Source organism: Plectropomus leopardus, chromosome 4 (genome assembly GCF_026936395.1).
Source record: "Plectropomus leopardus strain MGB_pleo_1.0 chromosome 4, ASM2693639v1, whole genome shotgun sequence".
Taxonomy (NCBI): Eukaryota; Metazoa; Chordata; class Actinopteri; order Perciformes; family Serranidae; genus Plectropomus; species Plectropomus leopardus.
In genome coordinates, this window is record NC_142179.1 from 24,223,531 (window position 1) to 24,246,546 (window position 23,016).

The window sequence follows — 23,016 nt, forward strand, 5'->3', positions numbered from 1 at the left end:
CTCTGCTTGCATGCTACCAAATGTTTGTTTCTACAGCCTTTTTAGATGCTGGTGGATAGTGCCTGAGCAGGCAAAAGAAAAGAGGGGAAAAAAGGCTTCACAGAAGGCTGGCTCTCAAAGGAGCTACTGTATACCTGCATTAGAAATAATAAAAACACCCAGGTAATCCCACAAACGGGTCTATCACTTTGCTTTGAACTTCAAAGAACACGCACAATTAAAAGCAACATAGCAGGGGATGCAAACAAAAAAATAAATAAAAACAGATTACAAAAGAACATTTGTCTCATTATCTTAATGCATATTGCATGTGGTGGTACTGTGGGAGTGAATTAAAGGTGAACCTTAGGATGGTGTATGTTTGGATATGTATCGTTCTGCAGTTGGACAACCATAAAACTTACATCATATGAGATTTTGGAGCTGTAGGTATTTTGTAGAGTAAAAATTCAAAAGGAAGTCCAGAAGTAGCTTTCGCTGTACATGCCGTCATGTCCCATTCACACCACTCCTGAATGCATCAGCAACTGAGAAGTCTCTAATGTGTGTTGGCATCTCCATGTTGCAAAGTCACAGAAATAAAGGCATAGTATAATGTGTCATAAAAATGTCATATAAAAGTCATAGTGTTCACTTTTCCTGCAGAACCCTGTATGCCGCCCCCCTAAAATAGGACTCAGTCATCAAAACGTTGAGATCAACTGATGACAGATTTTTGTTTCAAAATCTAAATAATCATAGTCTAAAATGGTCAGTTTAGCTTTTAGGTTTCTAAATATTTATCTTTGGGGGATATCCCTGGAGGATTGGGTTGCTGAAGGTGTAGATTGAAAAATGCCAAAGATCCAATCCAACCCAGATAAAGCATGTCACAGGTTCTGTGTGCCGCCGTGTCCGTTTGCTCTCCAAAAATCAACAAAGTTTCATCATCTTGTACTGTCACATCACAAAAACTGTTCAGCAAAAAGGTTTGCAAAAGCACGCACATCCAAACGACAACAAACTAGGTGCTGGACCAGAGATGATGCAAGATATGAAAAAATACAAGATATGAAAAAAATGGTGGTAATTTAATTAAATATTTATAGGAGCTTATTCTAGTGTGTGGACTTGTTCAGGACAGAAGATCCTGAAAGACCGAGTAGCTGAGGTCAAAGATGATGAACATGTAGCTGAGATTAAACTTTTAAAAAACACATATGTGTTACCTCTCCAAGAGCTTCATAGCGTTTCTGGTTCCAGCGGTGGAGATCCTCTCTGGCATTGAATACAAACGGCTCTCCTGTTTTTATATGTCTGAGCTGGCCATCTGTGGGAGAAAGATAGAATGAAAGACGGTCAAAACATATCTGTAGTGATGATGGATATGTGTACATGTGTGTGTATGAGTAGTCGGCAGATCACTACCTCTGACCAGACATGTAGAAGTACATCTGCCAATCAAGCAAATCAAGCTTGACCTCTTCAGTTTTTTATTGCCTATTTTCAGTTTTTGTCTCTTATTTCCTCTGGTGGTCCTTTCGCTTCTTTAGCCTCCCTCCCTCCACCAACCCCATCTGGCAGGTACAAGGCCTGTGGATGCAGCCGCGTTCTTCCAGTCACGACTCCAACGGCCTTCTGGGTAGTCTGGCAGGCCAGCGCTGGACAGCTGGTATGGCAAAAAATTCTCTTTCCCTCTTTTCATCCATCTAAAAGCCTCTCCCATTCCTCTTTAACTGTGTCAATCTCTCTCTCCCTCTTCTTCTCTGTTCACTCTGGCCACAGGCCACAGGTCTGTCCCTGCCATTTCCACCTGAAGTCTCCAACAGCAAAGACTAAAGGAGGTGTGAAAAAGGTTCTCAGGGTGTTTTTGTGAGAGAAAGAAAGGTGGCCTGGCACGCATTAGCCACGACAACAACTGCTCCTTGCAACTCCTTTGAGGACGCTGTCTGGGCATCAGCCAATCACCCTAACCAGCACAGCACACACACACACCAAAACACACACACACACCAGCAGCTCTGGCCAGGAGGACCAGGTGTGGTCATACAGTAAGTGTCACTAAGCTTAAGTATGTGCGTGTCTGAAAACTGTTGTAAGAGAGCCACAGAACAACACACAAGAATTGACTGAGAAGAAGCAATAGCTTTTAGGGAAAATGTTTAAGTGATTTATTATAATTCTGGGGAAACAGAGGAGTTTCCAACACATCCAGGTTTTATTTGATATAAAACAGTCATAAAACAGGAAAATGCTGTAAAGAAATGGTGCTACTGTTTTTTCTTAATAAACATTTGCCCTTGTGTAGCTGTGGAACCACTACGTTTATACCTTAGCAATGAGCCCATCGATCCTGCCGTTGACACTACAACACAATAAAACACTAAACAGTGTTAAATTTAATTTTGACCTTTATGACTGCGGAATTTGTAAGAGCTAAACCAGTGAAAAGTACACATACTTAACCCAAATAGCCAGGGGGCTCTCATACTTTCTCAATTATTGCACAACGTGAAGAAACCCATCTAAGATATAAATAAATATAATATCTTTGCAAGATAAAAGAATGCATAAGCATTTTTTCATCTCCTACTAAATTGCCACCATTTTCACCCCTTCTATCAATGTGATAAATCTTACATCACTAACACACTGTGTATTACAGAGCTTGCTTTCATGGTTAGTCGTTAAACAACATGTAATCCTGAATCTAGGTTTGTCATCATGTTGCATTAACAAAGCAGACGTGTGTGCCTGAGAAGTAGCACAGGAGACGAGTGAGAAGTTAGGATAAAGCAGTGTGCACAAAAAGTACCTTGAAGAAAATCAATTATGCATTCATGGAGGGGTGAGGATCTAAACACTACTGCCTAAGAGAAGGAAGAGAGGAGCTATAATGAAATCCTACTGTAGGAAAAGGGTGTATGTGTGTGTGTCTGTGTGCATGAAGGGAGGGAGAAATAGCGTGTGTGTGTGTGTGCGTGTGTGTGAGCTAGAGGGGTGATCAGCTCCATCGCTTCCCCCAACACATCCTCTCAGAGGAATAACGTTTTCTCAACTTTTCTCCTCTTTTCTGTCATAATTAGCATTCTGTTCTCAATTTGGCCGCTTAATTAGGTGTACATAACCTTGGATTTCCAGTAATGGAAAACTGGAGGGCTAGCGAGATGAAGCCATCATCTTCAGTGATTAAGATACCTGCAAACTATTGTACACAGCCTCGTCTGTATTCACATCATTACATGGTCAAATTAACATTTTTGTTCCACCTGTCTTGGGCAAAGGTAGCCTGGGTGTAGCTATAGAAATGCCTGCGAGCCAGAGCTACTGTGAAATGCTATCCTTCAAAAACAGGCCTGAGTGGAAATTGACACACAGACATACAGATGGCTATGGGTGTGTGTGTGTGTGTGTGTGTGTGGGGGTAAGCTGTGTTTCGGTTGGGGATTTTGAGCAGGGCAGGGGCAGAAATAGAGAGATACAGAGAAATGGAGAAGAGATGGAGAGTCTCTGAATGTGTTCATCCCTCCATGGGAGACTGAGCAGGGACTCGAGGGTGGGATAGAGGAGGGGTTGGCGGGGGTTGGCGGGTGTTGGCATGGTGGCGGGTGGGGGGTAAGTCTCCGTGTCTCTGTTCTTAGGCACAGCGAGGTTATGCAAATGCTCCGTCAGGCGGAGGGCAAGGCTGAGTAGGTTACTGACGGGCCGTAGAGTACACAACATGTCCCCCACTCAGCCAGCCAGACAGCCAGCAGAGACACTGACAGAGAACAGAGGGGGTGGCAGAGAGAGGGAAAGAGAGAGAGAGAGAGAGAGAGAGAGAGAGAGAGAGAGAGAGAGAGAGAGAGAGAGAGAGAGAGAGGGGCTACAGGGGAATACTAAGAGTCAAAAACACCACCCTCTTTCCAAATCTTCCTCCGTCTCTCCACCTGGTTTGATTAAAATGAGCCAAGTGAATTCTAAAGAGACTTTTATATCATCTGGACCTGCACCACTCTGGGTCAGCTCTTCTCTTTACTGTCACTAATAATGGACACACACACACACACACACTTTACACCCGAAATGTCCCAGGTGACACCAGAGACAGTTTCAGGTCATTAATTCAAAAAGCAGTGACATTACACTGAGCAGAAACATAATGACACGCAGACAGTTTATGTTAAAACTGCCTTAGTTTTAAAAGGGATTATGGTAATTTTGATTTTTAATGTCAGCTTCACAGCAACTTTAAAATGAATCAACCAACTCTGTGGTCCGGTTGTTCTCAACCTAGGGGGTCAGGAACCATCCAGAGGTCACAAGATTAGGGTGGAAAGAGACAGGTTTTTTAAAGGAACTGTGTGCAACAATCAGAGCATCAATACAACAGCAAACCAATATTTGACATGTAAAAGATGAAGTAGATGATGGCATCCTGAGCAGAGAATGAGGTCAGCTAATTCTGTGTGTGTGTCGTAAACCAAACGTCTATGGCGTTTGCTCTGGTAAGCCAGTCCGACCAAGCCTGCATGTGTGTATCCTGCAAGCTAGCTCATCACCACCACTTTGCAAGTGCTTATATGGTGCTGATATCAGGTCGCCGTTGACGTGGAAGGGCAGTGCCCACTCTCTAGTTTCCCTCTGGTTAACACCATTACCTCTATCAGCACTGTTGCTGTTGTTAAGTGCTGTTCATGGACTTAGCACTGTTAGTTGCTAGCCGCTGGCTCAGCCACCTCCACAATGCAAACCGTGTTTAGGCAACTCGTGCGCTCTGATTTTCACAAAGAACCCCTTTGACATATCATTCTAAGGTTATGTTGGCTGCACAATGTAACGGCTATAAAATATTGACACCTCCTGCATTGAATTAGTTTCTTATAAGGCTTGCTTTCACTATGCATTTCTGTCTGTCACTGGTGATGATCCTGTGGGAATATAAAGGCTAGATTTTTCGGCACAAAGGAAGTGCATCAGCCATTGCGCAACTAAAACAGGAAGTGAATAGAGCGTCTGTTTCCCCTTGTAGCTATTAGTAGCTGTCCTCAGTTATCAACAAGTATCAGTGTACATTCTGTGGGGTTACTTTGGGGTAAAGTGCACTCAGTAGAGAGCGATCTCCACCAGGCGACCACCCCAGCTGATCACGGCCACTGTAGACAATTCTTGTAGTTTCAGCAGACACACCGCAGCATGATTCAGAAGCATCACAGCAGCTAATAAAAATATGCACCTCATCTATTTTTGACGGAGCTGCGGCACATTGCACGGAGCCAAACGAGTTCTCCTGCAAACAGGCACTGTATGTAAAATATAGATACCATGTAATTATGAGGACTAATGTATTTTTAATGACTAAACCACAGGAACAAATATTTGATCCATGTTGCTGATAACTGGACTTTATATGGTATTAACTTTGTCTGTAGGTTACAGCACAACAAAGTAGGAAATAACAACAAACACAATTAAAAAGACAAAAAAGAGAACTTTTAACTACACAGCCTGCTTACTTACTTCACATGGAAGCACAAATATCAAGGAAAGATTACTAAATCAACAAAATCTGCAAGTCTACAAAATTTGACAGGCAAAATGCTCTGTTTCTAAAACGCTCCCAGTGTGGTATGATACCATGCAGCAGACAGAAAAAACAAGTTGCAGACGGACTATGGAGAGCTGCACCCACTGGAGTTGTCCCTCCCAGCTTCATTACAGTAAATAAAGCAGTAAAGATAATAGAAACTGGGACTAATTAATCTATTAATATGCACAACTTTAGTGGATCATCACATATACGGTACGGGATTTATATGCAGATGCTCCTGTTCAAAATAAGACCAACTTTTCCAGGTATGTCAATTTGAGCCACGACAAAGGCCAAATTGTGGCCTACACCAGACTTGGAAAATCTTGTTTTTAGGCAAGACGATTACTGTAAAACAACTGACCGGTTAAAAGGGGTGAGGAGTCAACAGATAATGATGGTATTAAACTGTCATTATACAACAGTTAGTTCAGACCAAACAATTTGATTGATCGCAAGACTTTCCATGAGTACAACAGCACTAGGACTTTTGACTATTCATGTATCAGTCCGCTTCACAGCTGTTCTAAACCGTTAATTAGGCAAACATTAACAGTCGGTGCTCATCTAACGTTACCATAGATTGAATCAGTGCTGGAAGAGCAAAGAAATCCCGTTTGACTGGTATCATTGCTCATAAACTACCAGAGCAAAATTCTGCATGACGCAAAAGCCCTCTACCTACAGCCCAGGTTGGGAGCAGCTGCGGCCTTGTGTCTACGACTTAATCACAGCCGTGAATATATACAGTTCAACAGCACTCCCTCTCAATTGGCATTGCTTAAATAAACAGCATTTTCAACAACTGTGAATTACAACAACAACAGGAGATCCTTAAGCATTCTTTTATATATGTGCACACAAAATATCACGCTAATTGGTCCAGTAGTTTGCGAGATTAGATGAAGACAGAAAGATACACACACCCACACGAAGAAACACACATTCAGTAAAAAACATAGCTCTGCTACTCATTCAATCTTTGCTTTTTGTAAAATATAGAATAGTTGTCCCTCTTAAGATCATGAACAATTACTCAAATAAAACAAAGACGTTTCTTTGTTGGACATACTGAAACTGCGGCAAGGGGTTCCTTTATTTTAAGGGGTCTCAAGCCAAAAATACTGGGAAAACTGCTGAGGACGACATGCTGTGGACTAAGAACAAACCCCATTCCTGCAGTTAATAACTAAACCCTAATTTGATTTTGACAATCCAGTGCCAAGATTTTACTCTATTGAGCTGAGGTTTCATGCTTGAACTGTTTGCAGTGTTGTTCTGTTGACTTACAATTCGTGGGACTTTGTGTGTTTGGTTGTTCTTGTTGTTACTGTTAAAGCAGAAGACTGTGTGCTTTGAAGACTAAAATGTGTACTTACATTCATTGAAGCCATATTCAAACTCCTCCAGTGTTTTGGGGAAAGTGAAAGGAGGCTCATCTTTCTTCATCAGTTCATCTAAGTCTATTCTCGACAGCAAATCTAAGGAGAACGACGACAGAGAAGAGCAAAGGTGAGCAGGAATTAGTGACAACAGTCATAGCTGCTTACTTTAAAAGAATGTCAAGAGCCACAATATCATGCCGTAACCTCATCACAACATAATAACCTGAGAATATCTAGCAACATTACCTAAGATAATGTCTCTGCATTTGTTACATTACAAAGCTACAGAAACTGCTCCACCAAGATTCTCCCTAAATGCTCAAAATAAAACTTTTTTGTCTCAAGTGTTATGGCAGATGGAAAAGACATCTACACCAAGATCTACATGAAAACTTTTTGCAAAGTCTATCACTCAAGTTAAAAATGGCAGGAAAAATCACATAAATTGACCTGCAAAAATGGTGGGTTATTATGCTGGACTCAATGTTAAGTGATTATGTCATCTACTCTTAGGGCAAACCAAATATGAACAGAAAAAAATCAGCCCATGGAAATAAATTAAAAATAAGATATTTTCATTTAGTCAGGTGGACCACATGAGCTTCGTAGGCATACAATCCCGCAGAGTGAGAAGAATTGCACATTACTTTAGAAAAAAGAGACAAAATAAGTGTTTCTGCCACATTTGTTCAGTTGTGAATTGTGCACAATATTGTGTGATTTAACATTTTCATAATCCCATCTATCATTTTATTTCCACTGTGGTGCAACCTCACAGGAACTACACATTCTTTCCTGTAGTTTTTGAGACTTTAGTGAAACTTTTCCTACAGGAAAAAGTATGTTGGACATCTCCAGTGATATAAGACTATAGGGTGTATAAATGTTGGTGTCATATAAGACAAGTAAGACATGTTGGTGTTCTTGCTTTTAGGCTGAAATAAGAGGATTAACTCAGGTCAAAGCAGCAGACGAATCTAGGAGAGTCCGTTTAAACGGAGCAGCACACTGGGCTTCTTGTTCGACATGATAAAAGGGACAGCTTCAAAATAATGAGTCAGCAAATTGGACTGAAAAATAAATCACATCAATATTAGCAAAATGATGAAATTACAGGTTATGGTAATGAAAGTTGCAACTTGGTTTCCACACATATGCTTTGGCAAAATTTCAAAACTTTTCCATGACTTCAGGATCCATCAGGACACTTTTTTCCCTGTCCCACATGCCTGGCATTTTTCAAACATAATTTCATGGCAGGTATGCATGACGGGAGAGACTTAATGCAGGAAGAAAGTGAAGAAACGTATGTGATGGTAAACGAAACGTCACACATGGACACATATTAGTGCTATGTTATGTGGACAGCTACAGAAAATAAATCTATGAGAATGTTACCTTACATGGCAGGTTATCCAGGAAAGATCAATGTTACATTTTCATTTCGCACCCCGAAATTCAATGTCTTTTCCATTACTTCCACTTTTTACTAATAACATGACTTTTCTGGGCAATGTGATTGTGAAATTCCATGACTTTTCAGGATTTTACATGACTGTGGGAACCCTGTTGTAATCACAATTTTACTTCATGTCCTCTGAAATGGAAAAGGAGAAAGGAAGTAGTGCTCTTAAAACAAAGGAAAAGACAGATTTGTAAAGATGCTCTCAGTATAATTTCATACCTTTGAGTGCAGTAGTTTTCTCTCTGTCCTCCTGGCCAGCTATCTGGGCCATAGTGATCCACAATATGTACAAGGCTGGTGTGGCAGCGCACAGATGAGAGAGCATGGGTCCTCCCCTCCCAAAAATCACTGAGATGCATCCTGTCACACGTGGGAATTGAAAAGGAGAAAAATAAGAACTTACACCGCATCACTGCTGGAGCACATAAACTGTGTTTGTATATTACTCGAACTTGCCTCTACCTGTCAGAGAATGAGTCCCTTCTTTATCTACCACAGACTAAGAGGGTAAATGCCTCAAAGTTTGTTGCACCTGTAAGATGACAGCGAGCCAAAACATTGTAACATGCTATTGACTCCTGCACTCATGCACAGGCTACAAGCTTATAGCTTACTGAATAAAACGAAGCAGTGATCATGCACACTACAATATCGCACAGCATAAGCAGCTAACTACTATTATTTGTCAACATTAATGCTGTGAAACATGTAACTGTGGGTACGGGCTGTAGACGTGTATTCGCCTAATTCGCCGACAACTGGATTAATTATGCAAACACAGCAAAGTTCTGCTTGCTTCATCACCTCGCTGCAGGCAGTAAAGAAACATTCATTTCACACGGTTAGCTACCCCAGACTGCTCTGTCATTCTCCCAACAACAGTTAACATCTGTCAAATGTTTCGTGCTCTTACAAACAACTCCCGGACAGTGCAGTCGCTCTACATGGAGCCACTGCGAGCAGGTACAGGAGGACCTTCGTGTTTTTATTTCACATCCATGTCAACCAAACGAAACACATTTCGGAGAGGAACAGCTGTTTAGAGTAGATGCATGCATGCTTTTTGTTCGACTCACGCACCATCAGCACATGCGACTGTCCAGTTGCTGCTGCTTCCTTTTTGAAACAGGAAGGACTCTGAGCAGTGCAGAGCATGGAGAGCGTGAAGCTTCCGGGTTACCGGGGCAACGGACTGGAAGGGATATTTAAAGAGACAGTAGCACAGCAGCTGCTCCAGTATAAACTGATGTTTTCCCATGTGTGGGTTATTTTTTCTTCATCTATTATGCGATATTTAATAATGGAGGCAGGTTAATGCACATTCGTAAAAACACATTTGAATTACTTGGAATTATTTTTTTCCATTTCATATTAGGGTGAGGATTACTGGAGCACCTTTACCTACAACGTGCATGGAGAAGGGAGATGAATAAAGGGCATAAAAACTCCAGCAACTTTTTTAAAAAGGTCTTTTTAAAAAATACTTCTACATTTGTGCTCCACTGCATCTCAGTGGGAGAGAAGTACTTTAAAGTCCATAGCAGTTATTTCACAGCTACTGCACATTTTTAGATAACCAAAATATTTTGTAAATACAGATTTTACATGTAAAACATTTGATAATCTTAATTATTATGATGCACTGTTTTGCTCACACTACCCCACTCTCCTAAAAGTTGTTAAAATGTTAATAAGAGATGGCCTATTTTCATTATTGACATTGTTTTTTTTCTCTTTTCATCTACTAGTTTTTTGTAAATTAAAAAATACAATTATTAGGAAAGATGTTAAAATCAAACAAAAGCTCTAACATATAAACTATACAAATACAAGTTTACCAGATGACTGGTCAACATTATGTTTCTCTCACATGCTTGAAAACAACATCCAGTTTAAGCTGGCTTTGGGGACACACTGTATTTGAAAGGATCTCTAAATTGATATGATACATGAAACATCCTTTGCATTAAATTCCAGCACCATTTTAATATTGTATAAAGTAAGCACTGCAAACACATATCAATTAACACTAAAACCTCTGTTTTACATATGTCAGCACCTTTAAAAGTGGGGCTGGGGGTGATGCATGTGAAAGTGGCTGTAAGGGGGCAGTGAGAGTACATCATTACAGACATGGTGCTCATTTATCATGACAGTGAACGGTGACAGTCAGGGCTTTATGTCAGGAATGGCACACACTGTTTCACTGTCACCTGGGTTCATGTTGTACCTTGGTGACTTGCAGGGAAACAAAATGAACTTAATGTAACTCCCTCAAATAGGGGAAATCAAGACACATTCTTTGTTCTAACATAATAAAAAAGGGTAGTGATCAGATCACGCTGGCAGAGAGACTGATTCTTCACTTCTGACACAAAGAAATCCGGTCCTCCCGGGAGAAGCTGCTGTGGTGGGAGTGTTAAGGACTGTTCTCACAAAACTGTCAGAGTTTAATGTCAAAACTAGACCTGCCTGACTTAATGATAGGATGCCACATGTGTCTTAAACCACCTGCCACACCCAGTTTACCTGTGTCATGTACCTGCAACTGTACTTAATGATGTGTTTTTATGATTCACAGAAATAGCCTCCTGGTTAAACTAAAGCTGGATGCCCTACTTCCGGACGGCCTCTAGAAGTTAAAGCTGTCTCTCATGGGAGCTGAGCTACCCTGTTTCCTCAAGCAGAGCGCTGGAAATGCTGCAAGGGGAGACCCAAATAAGAAACAGAGATGACATATTGTGGCACTGATATGGCACTGAGTTTGACAAGATAAAAGAGATGCTTCTCACTCCTAATACTGAATGCAGCACCTGGGAGCAGAGGTGTGGATTAGAGTCACATGACTCAGACTTGAGACAAACCTCTAACTTAAATCTGGTTCCAAATTTGATTCCATCAGACTTGACAAATAAAAATGGGATAAAAACATCTAGCCAAACCAGTGACTGCTCAGTTCTCTTAGACTTGAAACACCTGATACCCCTCTAAAACCCTCCTATAAAATGAGCAGACATTCAGGCTAATGATTAAACTGTAGGCCTACTTCAAGCTTTTAATACCAATAATAATAATCACAACTACATTTATATAGCACCTTTAAAGATAGAGTTTATGAAGTGCTTCGACAAACACAGCAAACGCAAAAATGGATACACAGAAGGAAATACAACAATAGAACTGTCCTACTGTGCACAAGAGAGATGAAACTAGGGTACAGTTAGGATAAAATTAAAGCAAGAGGGCAAGTAATGCAGGATGCAGGATGCAAAATATCAATATAAAATAATATAAACAAAAAGACCAAAAACAACAAAAGCAATAAAACCACAAATAAAAGGAAATAAAAGACATGAAACAGAAATAAAATAGGTAAAATTAAAAATATATATAATAAAAAGTATGACTTTACAATTGTATAATCATTGGAACTTTACAGTAGGGCTTTTCAGTCACTAAAACTTTTCACTTTTAATGAGAGTATGTATTGTATTGCCACCCATTATAACAAAATTCAATTCCTGCTTTATCTGTGCTAATTCTTGGGTTTACTTTGGTGAGAATCAAATGACTGTTTGACTGTGTCTTGTGGCTGCCCATGTATTAGCAGATGTTTGGAAAACGTAGCATCGTCTTTGGTGTGTTTTCTTATATAGTCAATAATTGCTTTGTTCATGTATTTTAAATAAAATTGTGAGGCTGATGCATTTTGACTTGTTTGTATTATAGTGTCATTGTTTGGAAGCCAAAGAATAAATAATTGGCATTTTTTGCATGAAAATGAAGTGAAACAAGTGGGCTCAGACAGAAGGATTGTTTCCCTGCAATGCTACCATGTTGGCTCACTTCATGCTGACACAAAGCTTGTTGTATTGAATGGTTGAACATACAAATAAAACCAACATGTTTCTGCTGTGAGAGTTTGCTGTGGATAATGCACTAATAAACTGAGGGTAATCAATTGAAATGGAAATCAGAGGAGTCAAAATGCTGTGACTGTTTATCCTGCATGAATATGTCATGATGAGCTCCAGGATTCTAAAATGTTTATGTAGGTTTGATAATCCCCCAATGAATGCCACATAATAGAATATTCAGTTTATTCTTTGTGATGAATCATTCTTTGTAATGATTTGTTGTGAATTATACTGTCAGCTTTTCTGACAGTTGTCTTCTGAACCTATCACCCAATGGAAATACAAATGGATAACCCTACAGGTACTTACTCTAGGAGGGATGGCGAGGGAGAAAGAAAGAGATCAAAGCGTTTCTTTCACAGAACAAGAACAGTTTGGTTCACCAAATACTTTTTTTTTCTTCCTGCAACACCCAAATAAAACGGTTTTATTGTTACGTCAAATACAGTACATTTACACTGACTAATGGCGCTTTGTTGTCTGTTAGCCTTTATTCAGAGTCACAGGCAGAATTCAGTTGCTGAACATTTTGTTGTCTTTTGTATTCACTAAGTGGTTTGGCGATCGCAGTCTTGCTACATTTGCATTAAAAATCTAGTTACAGAAAGGAACATCTCTCTCTGCAGCAGGAAATGTTTCCCCCTCTCTCAAAGGAATTGCACAGGATGTGCAGTAGCCTTTGTGAGCTGAAATTATATTCCTGTTGATGAAAAGAGCACCATGTGCGTTGTTTAATCCTGATTTGAACATCAGATATAACACGAAAGAACATCTGATGTATGTATTCAAAAATGTAAAGCTAACTTCATAGTCATGAATCACCATAAATTATTGATCGCGCAGAGATCACACAAATTGATCGTAAGACAGAAGAAGCATGTTCAACAGTGAAGTAAGAATCTGATTATTATGTTTAATTCTAAAACATTCCTCATATCATAAATAACAAGATATGGACAAACTTGAAAAAATATACTCAGCAATCGTATTACACATAAAATAAATGTTTTCTCAGTTTGCACAAAATACTGACTGATGTTACATAGTGGGGCAGATTTTGGGGACACACTGTAATCAAAACATACATCATCTTGCCTCCCAACCGTAATATTTGATGTTTGCTTTCAGGAACCAGGAGAAAGTATGCTGACACCAACGTCTTTACACTCACTGTCTCAAAAAAAAAAAAAGAAAACACCTTCAACTACCGACAACGATCACACAGTCCCATCTTGTCCCAGGCAAACAAATCCAGGCTCTCCATTTCCCAGAACTGATTTCTGGAGATGTGCTCCAAAAAGATGAAATGCGTCTGATGCAGCATAGGAAAGCACAGAGAGTTTGTCTGAGACGTGTGCATAAAGAGGGAGGCGACGTCTCCCTCACTCTTTTTGTTGTTCCACAGTTTCTTGTCCGCTCCCTCACTCGTGTTTTCATGCACACACATGCAGAATTGCTGCACACGCTGCATGCACAAACCCAATTACACCCACAAATGTGCACACGTACACACACTCTGCTATCTTGAGAGCTGCAAGTGAGTGTTACAAGCAAACATTTACAACATGATAAAAATTCAAAGTGTGTGGACGGTTATTGGGCAGCACTTTTATCGAATTGTTGTGTTTCCCCCTGGGTCTGCTCTGCCAGTGTCTCATCAGCTGCGGGAGGGTCCTGCGGTCCCGGGCTGCAGCAGCAAACAAAATAGGCTCTCTGAAGTTCCTCTACCATAAATTTCTCTCCATCTTCCAGCTCTGCATCCTCCTGCATCTCCCACCTGGAAAGCATAGAGAGACTGCATGTCAGATGTTTTTAATACCAACAAAAAATTGTCGCTCAGAGTTAGATGAAAACACATACGGCACAACTAAATGTTTCCTCTACAAGTGATGTCATTGTGTGAAGATGGTGTGTTCAAATCTCCCCTCTACTTGTGTCTCACAAAATAATAATAAAAAAAAGGACCCACCCACCACAAATAAAATCTCTCACACACGCCAAGGCTACACAAGCCACACTTTCACTCCAATTTCTCCAATTTCTCACATTGAGGTCTTCTTCTCTTTCTTTTTCATGCTGTGTGGCTCAGTTTCACAGCAGTTCATGCCACTCTGATACACTATTAGTTTTGCACTCATGCAAACACACACTCATACCCCTTTTCCACCAAGAAAGCTCTGGTTCCTGAGCTGGTTCAATTCAGGACTCTTGGAACCTTGTTGCTATCTAGCAAACCAGCTAGTGTCATCAATGGAGGGCGTTGTGCAAAGCAAAACAGAAGTGAACAATAATAGTGAGGTGGCAGATCACACTGATTACCCGCAAACTTTTGTTCTGCTATTCTAAATATTTGTTTTATCCAAAAACAAGCATAGACCAGCTATTAATGAGACCACTGCACACTCTTTTTTCCAATGATTTCTCACTTAACATGTCTATTTGTGGCTTCCCCATCCTCGCTTTTCTATAGTATATAACACCACAACTGATGTTGTCATGGTTCACACTTCAGGTCTTCAGTGAAAGAAGTGGTTCCAGCTGGGAACAAACTTTTCGGGTTCCAAACAAATTTAGTTTTGAACGAAATGCTCTGAATTGTTCAAATTTAGGTGTGGGAACTAGAACAGAACTTTTTCCACGTAGGTGAAAAAGGCCTGTTTGAGACTTGCAAGCATCCACACGCACACACGTACGTGCGCTGACACACACACACACACACACACACACACACACACACACACACAGGCACACACACAGAATGAAGACTCGAGGGATGCTCTAGAAAAAACTGAAACAAAAAAGTGAAAGACAATCAATGCTTTTGGCTCTCAGAGGGTCCCTGTCTTCCCCTTCCTGTCAATATGATGCTTACTGTGCCAAAGTCTTGGTATAACAACTGCTGAACTTCATGCTAACCATGTTTGGGAGACTAATTTTTAGCCTGGAGGAAATTGCTCTTCACATCTTGTTGCTTTCCCGTCTTGTTTAACCGCTCCTACAGTATGTCTCTCCATCACATTTTCTAATTTCTTCGAGCTGCGGAGTGAATGGAGGGCTTCAATATGAAGACATCAAGGGTAGTCACGTTGTAATTCACTCTGAGTATTTCAATGGAATCTCTTGACGGGTGACTGTGGTCAATCAAATCCATATGGAGAGCTGGCTGAAGGCTGTCTTTGAGCTGCCGCATCACACTCCCTCCAAAGGAGAATTATATCTGTCCGACTGCAAATGATTGCATTTTCATTGCAATCTCTGCGCCTCCTTTTATCCCGCCCTTCCTCCCCTCCGATTCCTCACTGTATCTTCAAACATATAGTTGTGCTCTGTGGATGTATGTGTGTGAGGCATATGTGTGTGTAAGTAGGAAGAAGGGGGTAAAACACAAAGTACATGTGTTTCATGCATACTAAGAAGCAGGTCTCGCAATGCAGAGCACTTTGATGAAGTTTCAGCCTCTGTCATATTGTGTATCCGGACAAATCAGACATCCTCTTTCTCTGCTTCCCAACCACTGTCAGTGTAGTAATTACCGTCTGTAAGGGGAGGATCTGTTTATGTAAATATGCAGCTTTGACAAAGAGGGTTCCTCTCATGCGACTGCATTCTCTCTCCACATGCAACTTTGGTCACTAGTTTTTCTGTTTTTCTGGGTAATTTTAGTGTCAGTCTGGATCTTTTTCTTTACATCCATCACCCAGTGAGTGGACTGTCTCAAAAAAGACAGAACAAAGAGAAGAAGTAGCTTAAAGTCTGCCTTTGATGACTGCTGCTGTTGAAAGAATGCAGATGACGACTGAGGGCAGACAAATTGCCCCTATATTATTTTTTCACTGACATAAAAAAAAAATCAGTTCTGCTAAATAACCATTATGGGTTACAAACACTCACACAAACAAAACAATACAAATGTCACACAGTGTGCAAAACAAGAGCAGGAAGGGGAGCGAGGCAGAGCAGACAGCTATAGGAACGGCAGCCAATAAAGGAGGGAGCGGGAGAGGAAGGAAGACAGGAAGGTACGCTAAAGGTTTTTCAATGTTTAATTTTCAAATAGGATTAAGCAGAATGACATTTAGCTGAAGGTTACAGGCTCAGCATTGTCTTAGCTGATATTGATATGCAGGAGGCGCCCTGCTTGTCACCGGGACAAACACCGTTGATGAATGAGAAGCCTTTCCCCAGGAAGGTGTTAAGTGCAAATTTGAAATGAGAAAGAGGTAGAGAGGGAGGAAAAAAAGGAGAAGCACACACAGACAGAGATTGAATTACCACGATAGTTGCCATGTATACTGTCACTTGATAATGTTGCCAAAAGTGTAAATTGTTCCGTAAAGTATAGGCTGCATATTGGTTGATCTCGTGCTGAAAATGAGCCGAAAAATACACGAGGTGCTTTGCTGTGTGTATCTAATTTCAACAACTATAACACAACAATGCCTCTTAGAAATGCATAAGTAGGCTAAAGTTGACAATAACTTCACTGTATCCTCATTTCGGCAAGTTTTCCCCCGGAATTTACATCTTAATAAGGGGAGTCTTACCCTTTAATTCTTATGGGCTCTGCTCATTTCTCATGCATTAATACTGGAGCTGCTGACTTGGCTCTTCCTCTGAATACAGAATAGGACACACATATTAAGACTCATATATTTACAGGATTGATGCCACGGGAGATTGTCTCAGAGTGAGATGAAAAGGCTGGCTCAGATGTATTTCAACGCGAACATCAATGTAAGCTGTCCTAATCATGGGACGATGCAGGCACAAGACAGAGAGCATCTATCCTGATTTCCAGCTGATAATGAGTGGTGATGTTTGACAAATTAAGAGCATAAGCCCTGCTCAGAGATCATCCGGCAATCAACTTACTTACTAAATCTTACTCAAAACACCCCTCAGATGAAACTTTGATGTTTGACTTCAGCAGCTCACAGAGAGAGAGAATAACAAAAAGGAGACTCAGATGAAAAAAAAATATTGACAAGGAGACAGGAAAAGAAAAAGAAGGAGCAGCGATGAAATAAAACAAGCAGAGCCACAAGTATAGACTGTGAAAGAAAGTGAGTGAGCAGAAAGACAAAGTGCCTGAAAGATCATGAGAGACAGTGGCCAGTGGTTTCGTCTGCAGCTGTCAGTGGGCTGAGTGGTTTCTCTCAGAGTGTTGGGTGTTTGTGCTGCGCTGGGTGCCCTGCCCGCTCTGCCACTGGGACCGCTGTTTGTTTAAAAGGCTCGCCTGTCAAACAGAGAGCGCCACCGACAGCCAGACACTCGGCTAAATGACTCTGACAGCAGCCCTAATCAGAGGCTTCGCACATTGCCTCGGGGCCTGGAGGATCCATCATAACCCAAGCCTAAATATTTAAAGTGCTAAACTTTCCAAAGGTCAGGCCTTTCCATGCATGCCAGGGCGACATGTGTCAGAGAAGTAGGAAGAGAGGGACTGAACAAGAGAGAGAGAGAGAATGAAAGAGAGAGAGAGAGCTATGGTTAAATGTCCTCTATCATTTTCACCCTTGTGAGAACCAATTTCAGCCTGAGACCTTTGGAGTCAGGTTACTTTAAGTGAACGGACATCTTTTTGACTGGTCGTCACATCTTCAACCATCTCATTTGGGGTTAGAACCTGAGATTATGGTGAAGGATGATTTCGAATTTTCTGGAAAGATAAAAAAAAAAAGCTTCTCAGCAATTCACATCACAAAACGGGTTTGCAACTGACAAGAGAGTCCCTCTCTAACCATACACTCAGATTCACCCTACGCCTCTGAAAAAGAAACAAGGATGAGCACTGATGTATCAAAACTTGCCAGTTATAAAAAAAAACTAGCTTCTAGACAGCACTGACTGAGCAGTCTTCCCAGAGAAAGCTGGCAGTGGATGAACCTTTTCAACCTGACCACAAAAAGTTTTAGGAATTCAAGCAGCTACTTCATGCTGATGTCAGAGTTTGAGGAGAAGTGTTTAAAGGTGATGAGTGAAGGTGAGGACAGTAGACAGCTGCATCCTATTAGGGTGTTATCAGCCCAATAAATTGCCATTATTTATACACATCGTACTACAGTATGTACGTCCTTTCACCAAGTACATGTATCAACCAGCAGAACACCTCATATGAGTCAGTGTAGGACTGCTACACCTACTGGGACGTTCAGAAGACCATTCAATGGCCGTTACCAGTTTGGTGTTTACTTTACTTTCTTCAGGTTTAGGTCCCAAAACGACGTGGTAAGGTTTAGAAAAAGGTTGGCAGTAAAGTCCTTTGACCCATCCACCATCAGCACCATCCTTCCCTTCCACCTTAAACACAGACTTTTAAGCCCATGTGTGATCTGAGCAGGTAATTGTCTAGAGAATTCACCATGAGCAAGTGGACATGTGTATGACGTTTCTATCATGCTGCCCGCACAAAACCAGAAGAAAACAAGCATCTACTGGTGAAGAAGAGGGGTCATTTACATGTAGATGGTGACCTTGGTGTAATCTACATCATGCCCTGCGTCTCGGGACAATCTCCTGTTATGTGTTGCACGTATGAAAGAGAGACACATGACAATGTCCCAACCTGATTCTCTGGACGTTGTCTGGAGTTCAAATAAGAAAACGGCTTGTGTGTCTTCTCCAGACCTCAGTAGCCATGCTAAGTCCATACTATCTCATTTCAAGCTATTACACACTTGGCCTTTGGTGCTACGGGAAGGCAAAGCGCATGGGAATAAATCTTTGCATAAGAGAGCCCTTCTAAAATGTGAGTTTTAAGTTTTAAGAAAGCAAAGTCACAATTTGTAATACGAATATGTCCAAATCTGATCTCAATATGGTTCCTTGAAATTAAACCAAAACAATAAAAACTAGATGGAGACAGGCAGCAGTTACCTGACAACCTAAAAGAAAAAAGAAGATCTGAAAAAAAAAGGAAACAATAAAGATTCGTTGGGAATAAAAATTGTATATTTGAATCTAGTTCAGTAGGGTGAACTGACAAGTTCACAATACAGGGCAAAGGGGTCATTTCTTCGACTCAATTTCCTTTGAGAAGCAAACATCCAATTCAATTTAGATATGTGCCTGTGCGAGGCCATGAGCCAGAGGGAGATTGTAACTGACAGCCATTGGACAGCCGGCTGGATTTGAATATTGACGAGACAGAGACTTGACAGAGGGGATTATGCTCTACCTTCTGACTTACTAGCCGCTACACTGATCCATTCTATTGTCAGATCAATTCAGTGTCAGGGCTACAGTATGTCCATGTGGTGCAGTGATGCCACTCAGTATTAGACCCTACCTGAGATCCATCTCAATCCAAACTGATGTCTGCTCAAAAGCTACAAGACACACACTAAATCAGCAGGGACAAAAATATGCGGTATCAAAACGAATCTGTTTCAAAGTAAACATAAACGGTGCTTTGTTGCTGCTATGTTCAATGTAGACATACATACACAAGCAATGTTGTATTACAATAGAACGACAAAATTAACTTTGCAGCTGCTGACCTTCATCTTAAACCCTTCTAACTTAACTCACTCAAAACTATCCCTTTACAGAGGGTGATTATCTTTGGGTAACTTTCTAATCTTGAGACAAAATTTGACGTCACATATTAAAAATTACAAAAAACATACACATTCACGGGCAGAGACACACAGAAAAGCAAGCATAAACACCTGCATTGTACAATATTACGTATATCATACTGTGTCTTATTGTGTCGCATTTGAATGAGGCTCCACTTTTGTATACCTCAGTAAGGCCATCTTACGTTTTTCAAATGTGTTTGCATATTATGTTTTTGTGTACATGTGAATGTATGAGTCAAATCCATGGTCTCATCCATGTCTAACCAGCCACGTTTCCCACCCAGCACGCACCCTCCCATCTCGAGGGCCGTCGAGAGCAGGCGAGTCACTGAACGCCTGATCAAAGGGCCCCGGACAGATCTGTGAAGGCCCTTTGAAAGGACATCCACAGTTACACAAGTTGACACGCTTGTACGTGCTTTTGCAAAGACACACATACACATACACATACACACACACACACACACACACACACACACACACGCTTAGGGGTATGCATAACACACACACAAATGCATGCGCATAGGGACACACAAACACAAAAAAATCAAACATGCTGTTGTTTTAAACTCCAAATCCAAGAAATCATAAGTCCACCACATCAGACGACACAGAGGGCCTTTTCCTCAAATATGACATACACACACCCACACACATATGCCCTAATGCTGGGGAAGTCCAAACCCACACAGAGGTGGAGGGGGAGAAAGGACTGAAGACACCATGTTAAATATCTCTCTACTTAAAAGTTACACTTGAACACCTCTTTCTAACGTACAGCAAGCAAGTGAACTCTTGCGGATAAAGTGCGAAAAAGTGTCCAGAGATAGTGACAACAACATTCAGGGAGTCTATCAAGCCCTGACTGAGCCTGAGCAACAGCTTGTTGAAGTATGTGAAGCTTTGCAAAAAAGAGCCTGGGTGAGCAGTTTTCCGAACAAGCCACATATCGCTTGGCCTGTTCGCTGACGCTCGGAGCAGGTCAGAGCATCTTCAGTGGGAAACACCGAAACATGTTCACTTGCTCGCTCGCTTGCACGCATTCCATCTAGTTAGAAAGAGGTGTTACACATAACACCTGTGCTTTTTTTTATGACTGTAGTTTACAATATCTCAGTATTTTTTTGATTTAACTAGTGTAATTTGAGTATATACTCACTGTGGAGTGCTCTGGACAGGTAAGTTATTCAAGTCAGATATATATTAGGTTATATTAGGTATCATACTTAGCGGTGCTAAGTTCAAACTCAATGTAGACTAATGCTAAAATTTGCTGATAATAGTTACGAATACAAACACACTGAATAAAACGGAAATTCCCATTAAAATCATAGCAAGTTGGTCAGAGCAGTGGACTTACTAAGTGACTAACAAGACTAATCTGATATCTGGACCGGATTTTTTTGTTTAAAAAGAAAAATAAGGGTAGGAATAGGCCAAAACATCATTCTCAAACTTTTGTGATACACTTTATGGCCTCACTAACACTAAAAACAACTCGACTAGTCTAGACTAGTCTTGTCAGTTGTTCTAGTTGTAATTAGAACAATTAATAACAATCCCAGTTTTCTTTTGTAAAAGTCCAATGACCACAGCAAACAGTTCAATGTCCTTTCTGCTCATTTTTTTTCTATGTAGTTAACACTAGTAAAGCCTTTGCAGCCAAACTGAGAGTTGTGCCTGAAATCACTGACTGGTATGACTGTGCATTCACATCATGTGACCACATATTTCAAACCCGTTTGCATGGCTGTTTCTAGCTCCTCACTGTTCTCTCCAGTCATCCGGGGGGAAAGTTTGTGTAAATTTGCAGTGGCTTAATTATTGAATAATTTAGACCATGCTCCAAATTAATGTAGACATTTCCATATTAATGTGTTTGCCCACCGATTCCACATTTATTTGTACTGCGGACAGGAGGGTAGCAATTATCACAGCATATCATAGCAGTTGCGTCGTTATTTCAGACATCATTAGGCTGCTTGTCCACCACAGTGTGACTGTGAGTACGAGGTCTATTGGACATAGTTTGGTACATTCCTCAAATAGGCTCGCTGTGCTTCTGTTGGTAAGATCTATCAAATACTGCTCCGGGGGAGAAAAAGGTGAGGGGGCCTTGTTTGTGTTTGACAAGGTGAGGTCCAATTTAGAATCCTTGCTGTTTGTGAATGTATTATTACATGCAGACAACAGCAAATAACCAAACACCTGCCAAGTCTACACAGCCAACGTCTGCTGGTCAGTGCAGCGCAGCAGCTGACTGCTCCACATAGACGCTGAGTTCTGCACATGTCCCAGGAGGTTGACAGCTCTCTGCTCCTCTTATCTTCCCTCTTCTCGCCTCCCCCACTTTCCCCCACCCCACCTCACCTTTCTTTTCTTCCTCCTCGGTCTCCTGACTGTTTGGCTCTTGTTAGGAGCTTGGCTGAGCAGGCTGGCACCTTTCACTGAAACAGCACCCAAGAGAAGGTTGTGACACAGAGAAATGCGAGCATGTGTATGTGCTTATGAGTGTGTGTGACCCCTCTCACTTGAGCTACTGTAAATCCATACAGCAAGGCCCTTCGTTAAAGAAGCCAAACACCTTGGCACCTTTCAGCTGTGTCCCATGTGTGCCTGACGACTTTCTGACACCGCCTCTCAAACCCTCAACACACGGGGGGCCCGACAATTATTACCAAAAGGAACCAGAAAGAGATCAATGTGATCAGCATCTTTGTGTTTACATACTGCATTTCTGATCTTTTGAGAGGGCTAAAATGATACCTTTAAAAACAGATGCATTCATATATCTGAGCATGACAGCCCCTCATATCTACCCCATATGCCTCACCTTCCTCTTGTATGTTACTGCAGTAACGAGGGGAGGCGAAGTTAGTTGGGCAGCCAGTGAGTCAGTCATTCAGCCTGGCAGGCAGGTAGGCAGGTACCTGTTAACGGTACCAGTGTGCAAGCAGGTCTCTGGGATCAAAAAATCTCAGCAGAGGCAATCTGTCTTCCCCCATGAGCCAAAGAGAGAGAAAGATAGGGGGAGAGAGGCAGAGGGAGAAATATAGATAGGTAGCAGGAAGAAGATAGAAATAAAGAGGAGAAGGAAGGAAGGACTCAAAGATAAATG

The 23,016-nt window shown here is 41.2% G+C and overlaps 2 protein-coding genes across 12 annotated transcripts in view; both read right to left on the reverse strand.

Annotated features, from left to right (window-relative positions):
- arb2a (ARB2 cotranscriptional regulator A) overlaps positions 1-9,560 on the reverse strand; it is a 245,622-nt gene extending 236,062 nt beyond the window's left edge. For 6 of the 7 annotated variants that reach the window (XM_042488204.2, XM_088076907.1, XM_042488202.2 and 3 more), the window contains exons 1-4: positions 9,479-9,560; positions 8,618-8,758; positions 6,928-7,029; positions 1,209-1,309 (exon numbers count right to left, since the gene is read on the reverse strand). In XM_042488204.2, coding sequence (XP_042344138.1) covers positions 1,209-1,309; positions 6,928-7,029; positions 8,618-8,723 — 309 coding nt within the window. In that variant the 5' untranslated portion in view covers positions 8,724-8,758; positions 9,479-9,560. The other variant, XM_088076908.1, reaches the window with a different exon arrangement.
- Positions 9,561-12,786: 3,226 nt separating this feature from the next.
- The window catches only part of kiaa0825 (KIAA0825 ortholog), a 139,173-nt gene continuing 128,943 nt past the window's right edge, over positions 12,787-23,016 (reverse strand). For all 5 annotated transcript variants that reach the window (XM_088076891.1, XM_088076892.1, XM_088076893.1 and 2 more), the window contains one exon: positions 12,787-14,092. In XM_088076891.1, coding sequence (XP_087933017.1) covers positions 13,909-14,092 — 184 coding nt within the window. In that variant the 3' untranslated portion in view covers positions 12,787-13,908. The remainder of the gene's footprint in view (positions 14,093-23,016) is intronic.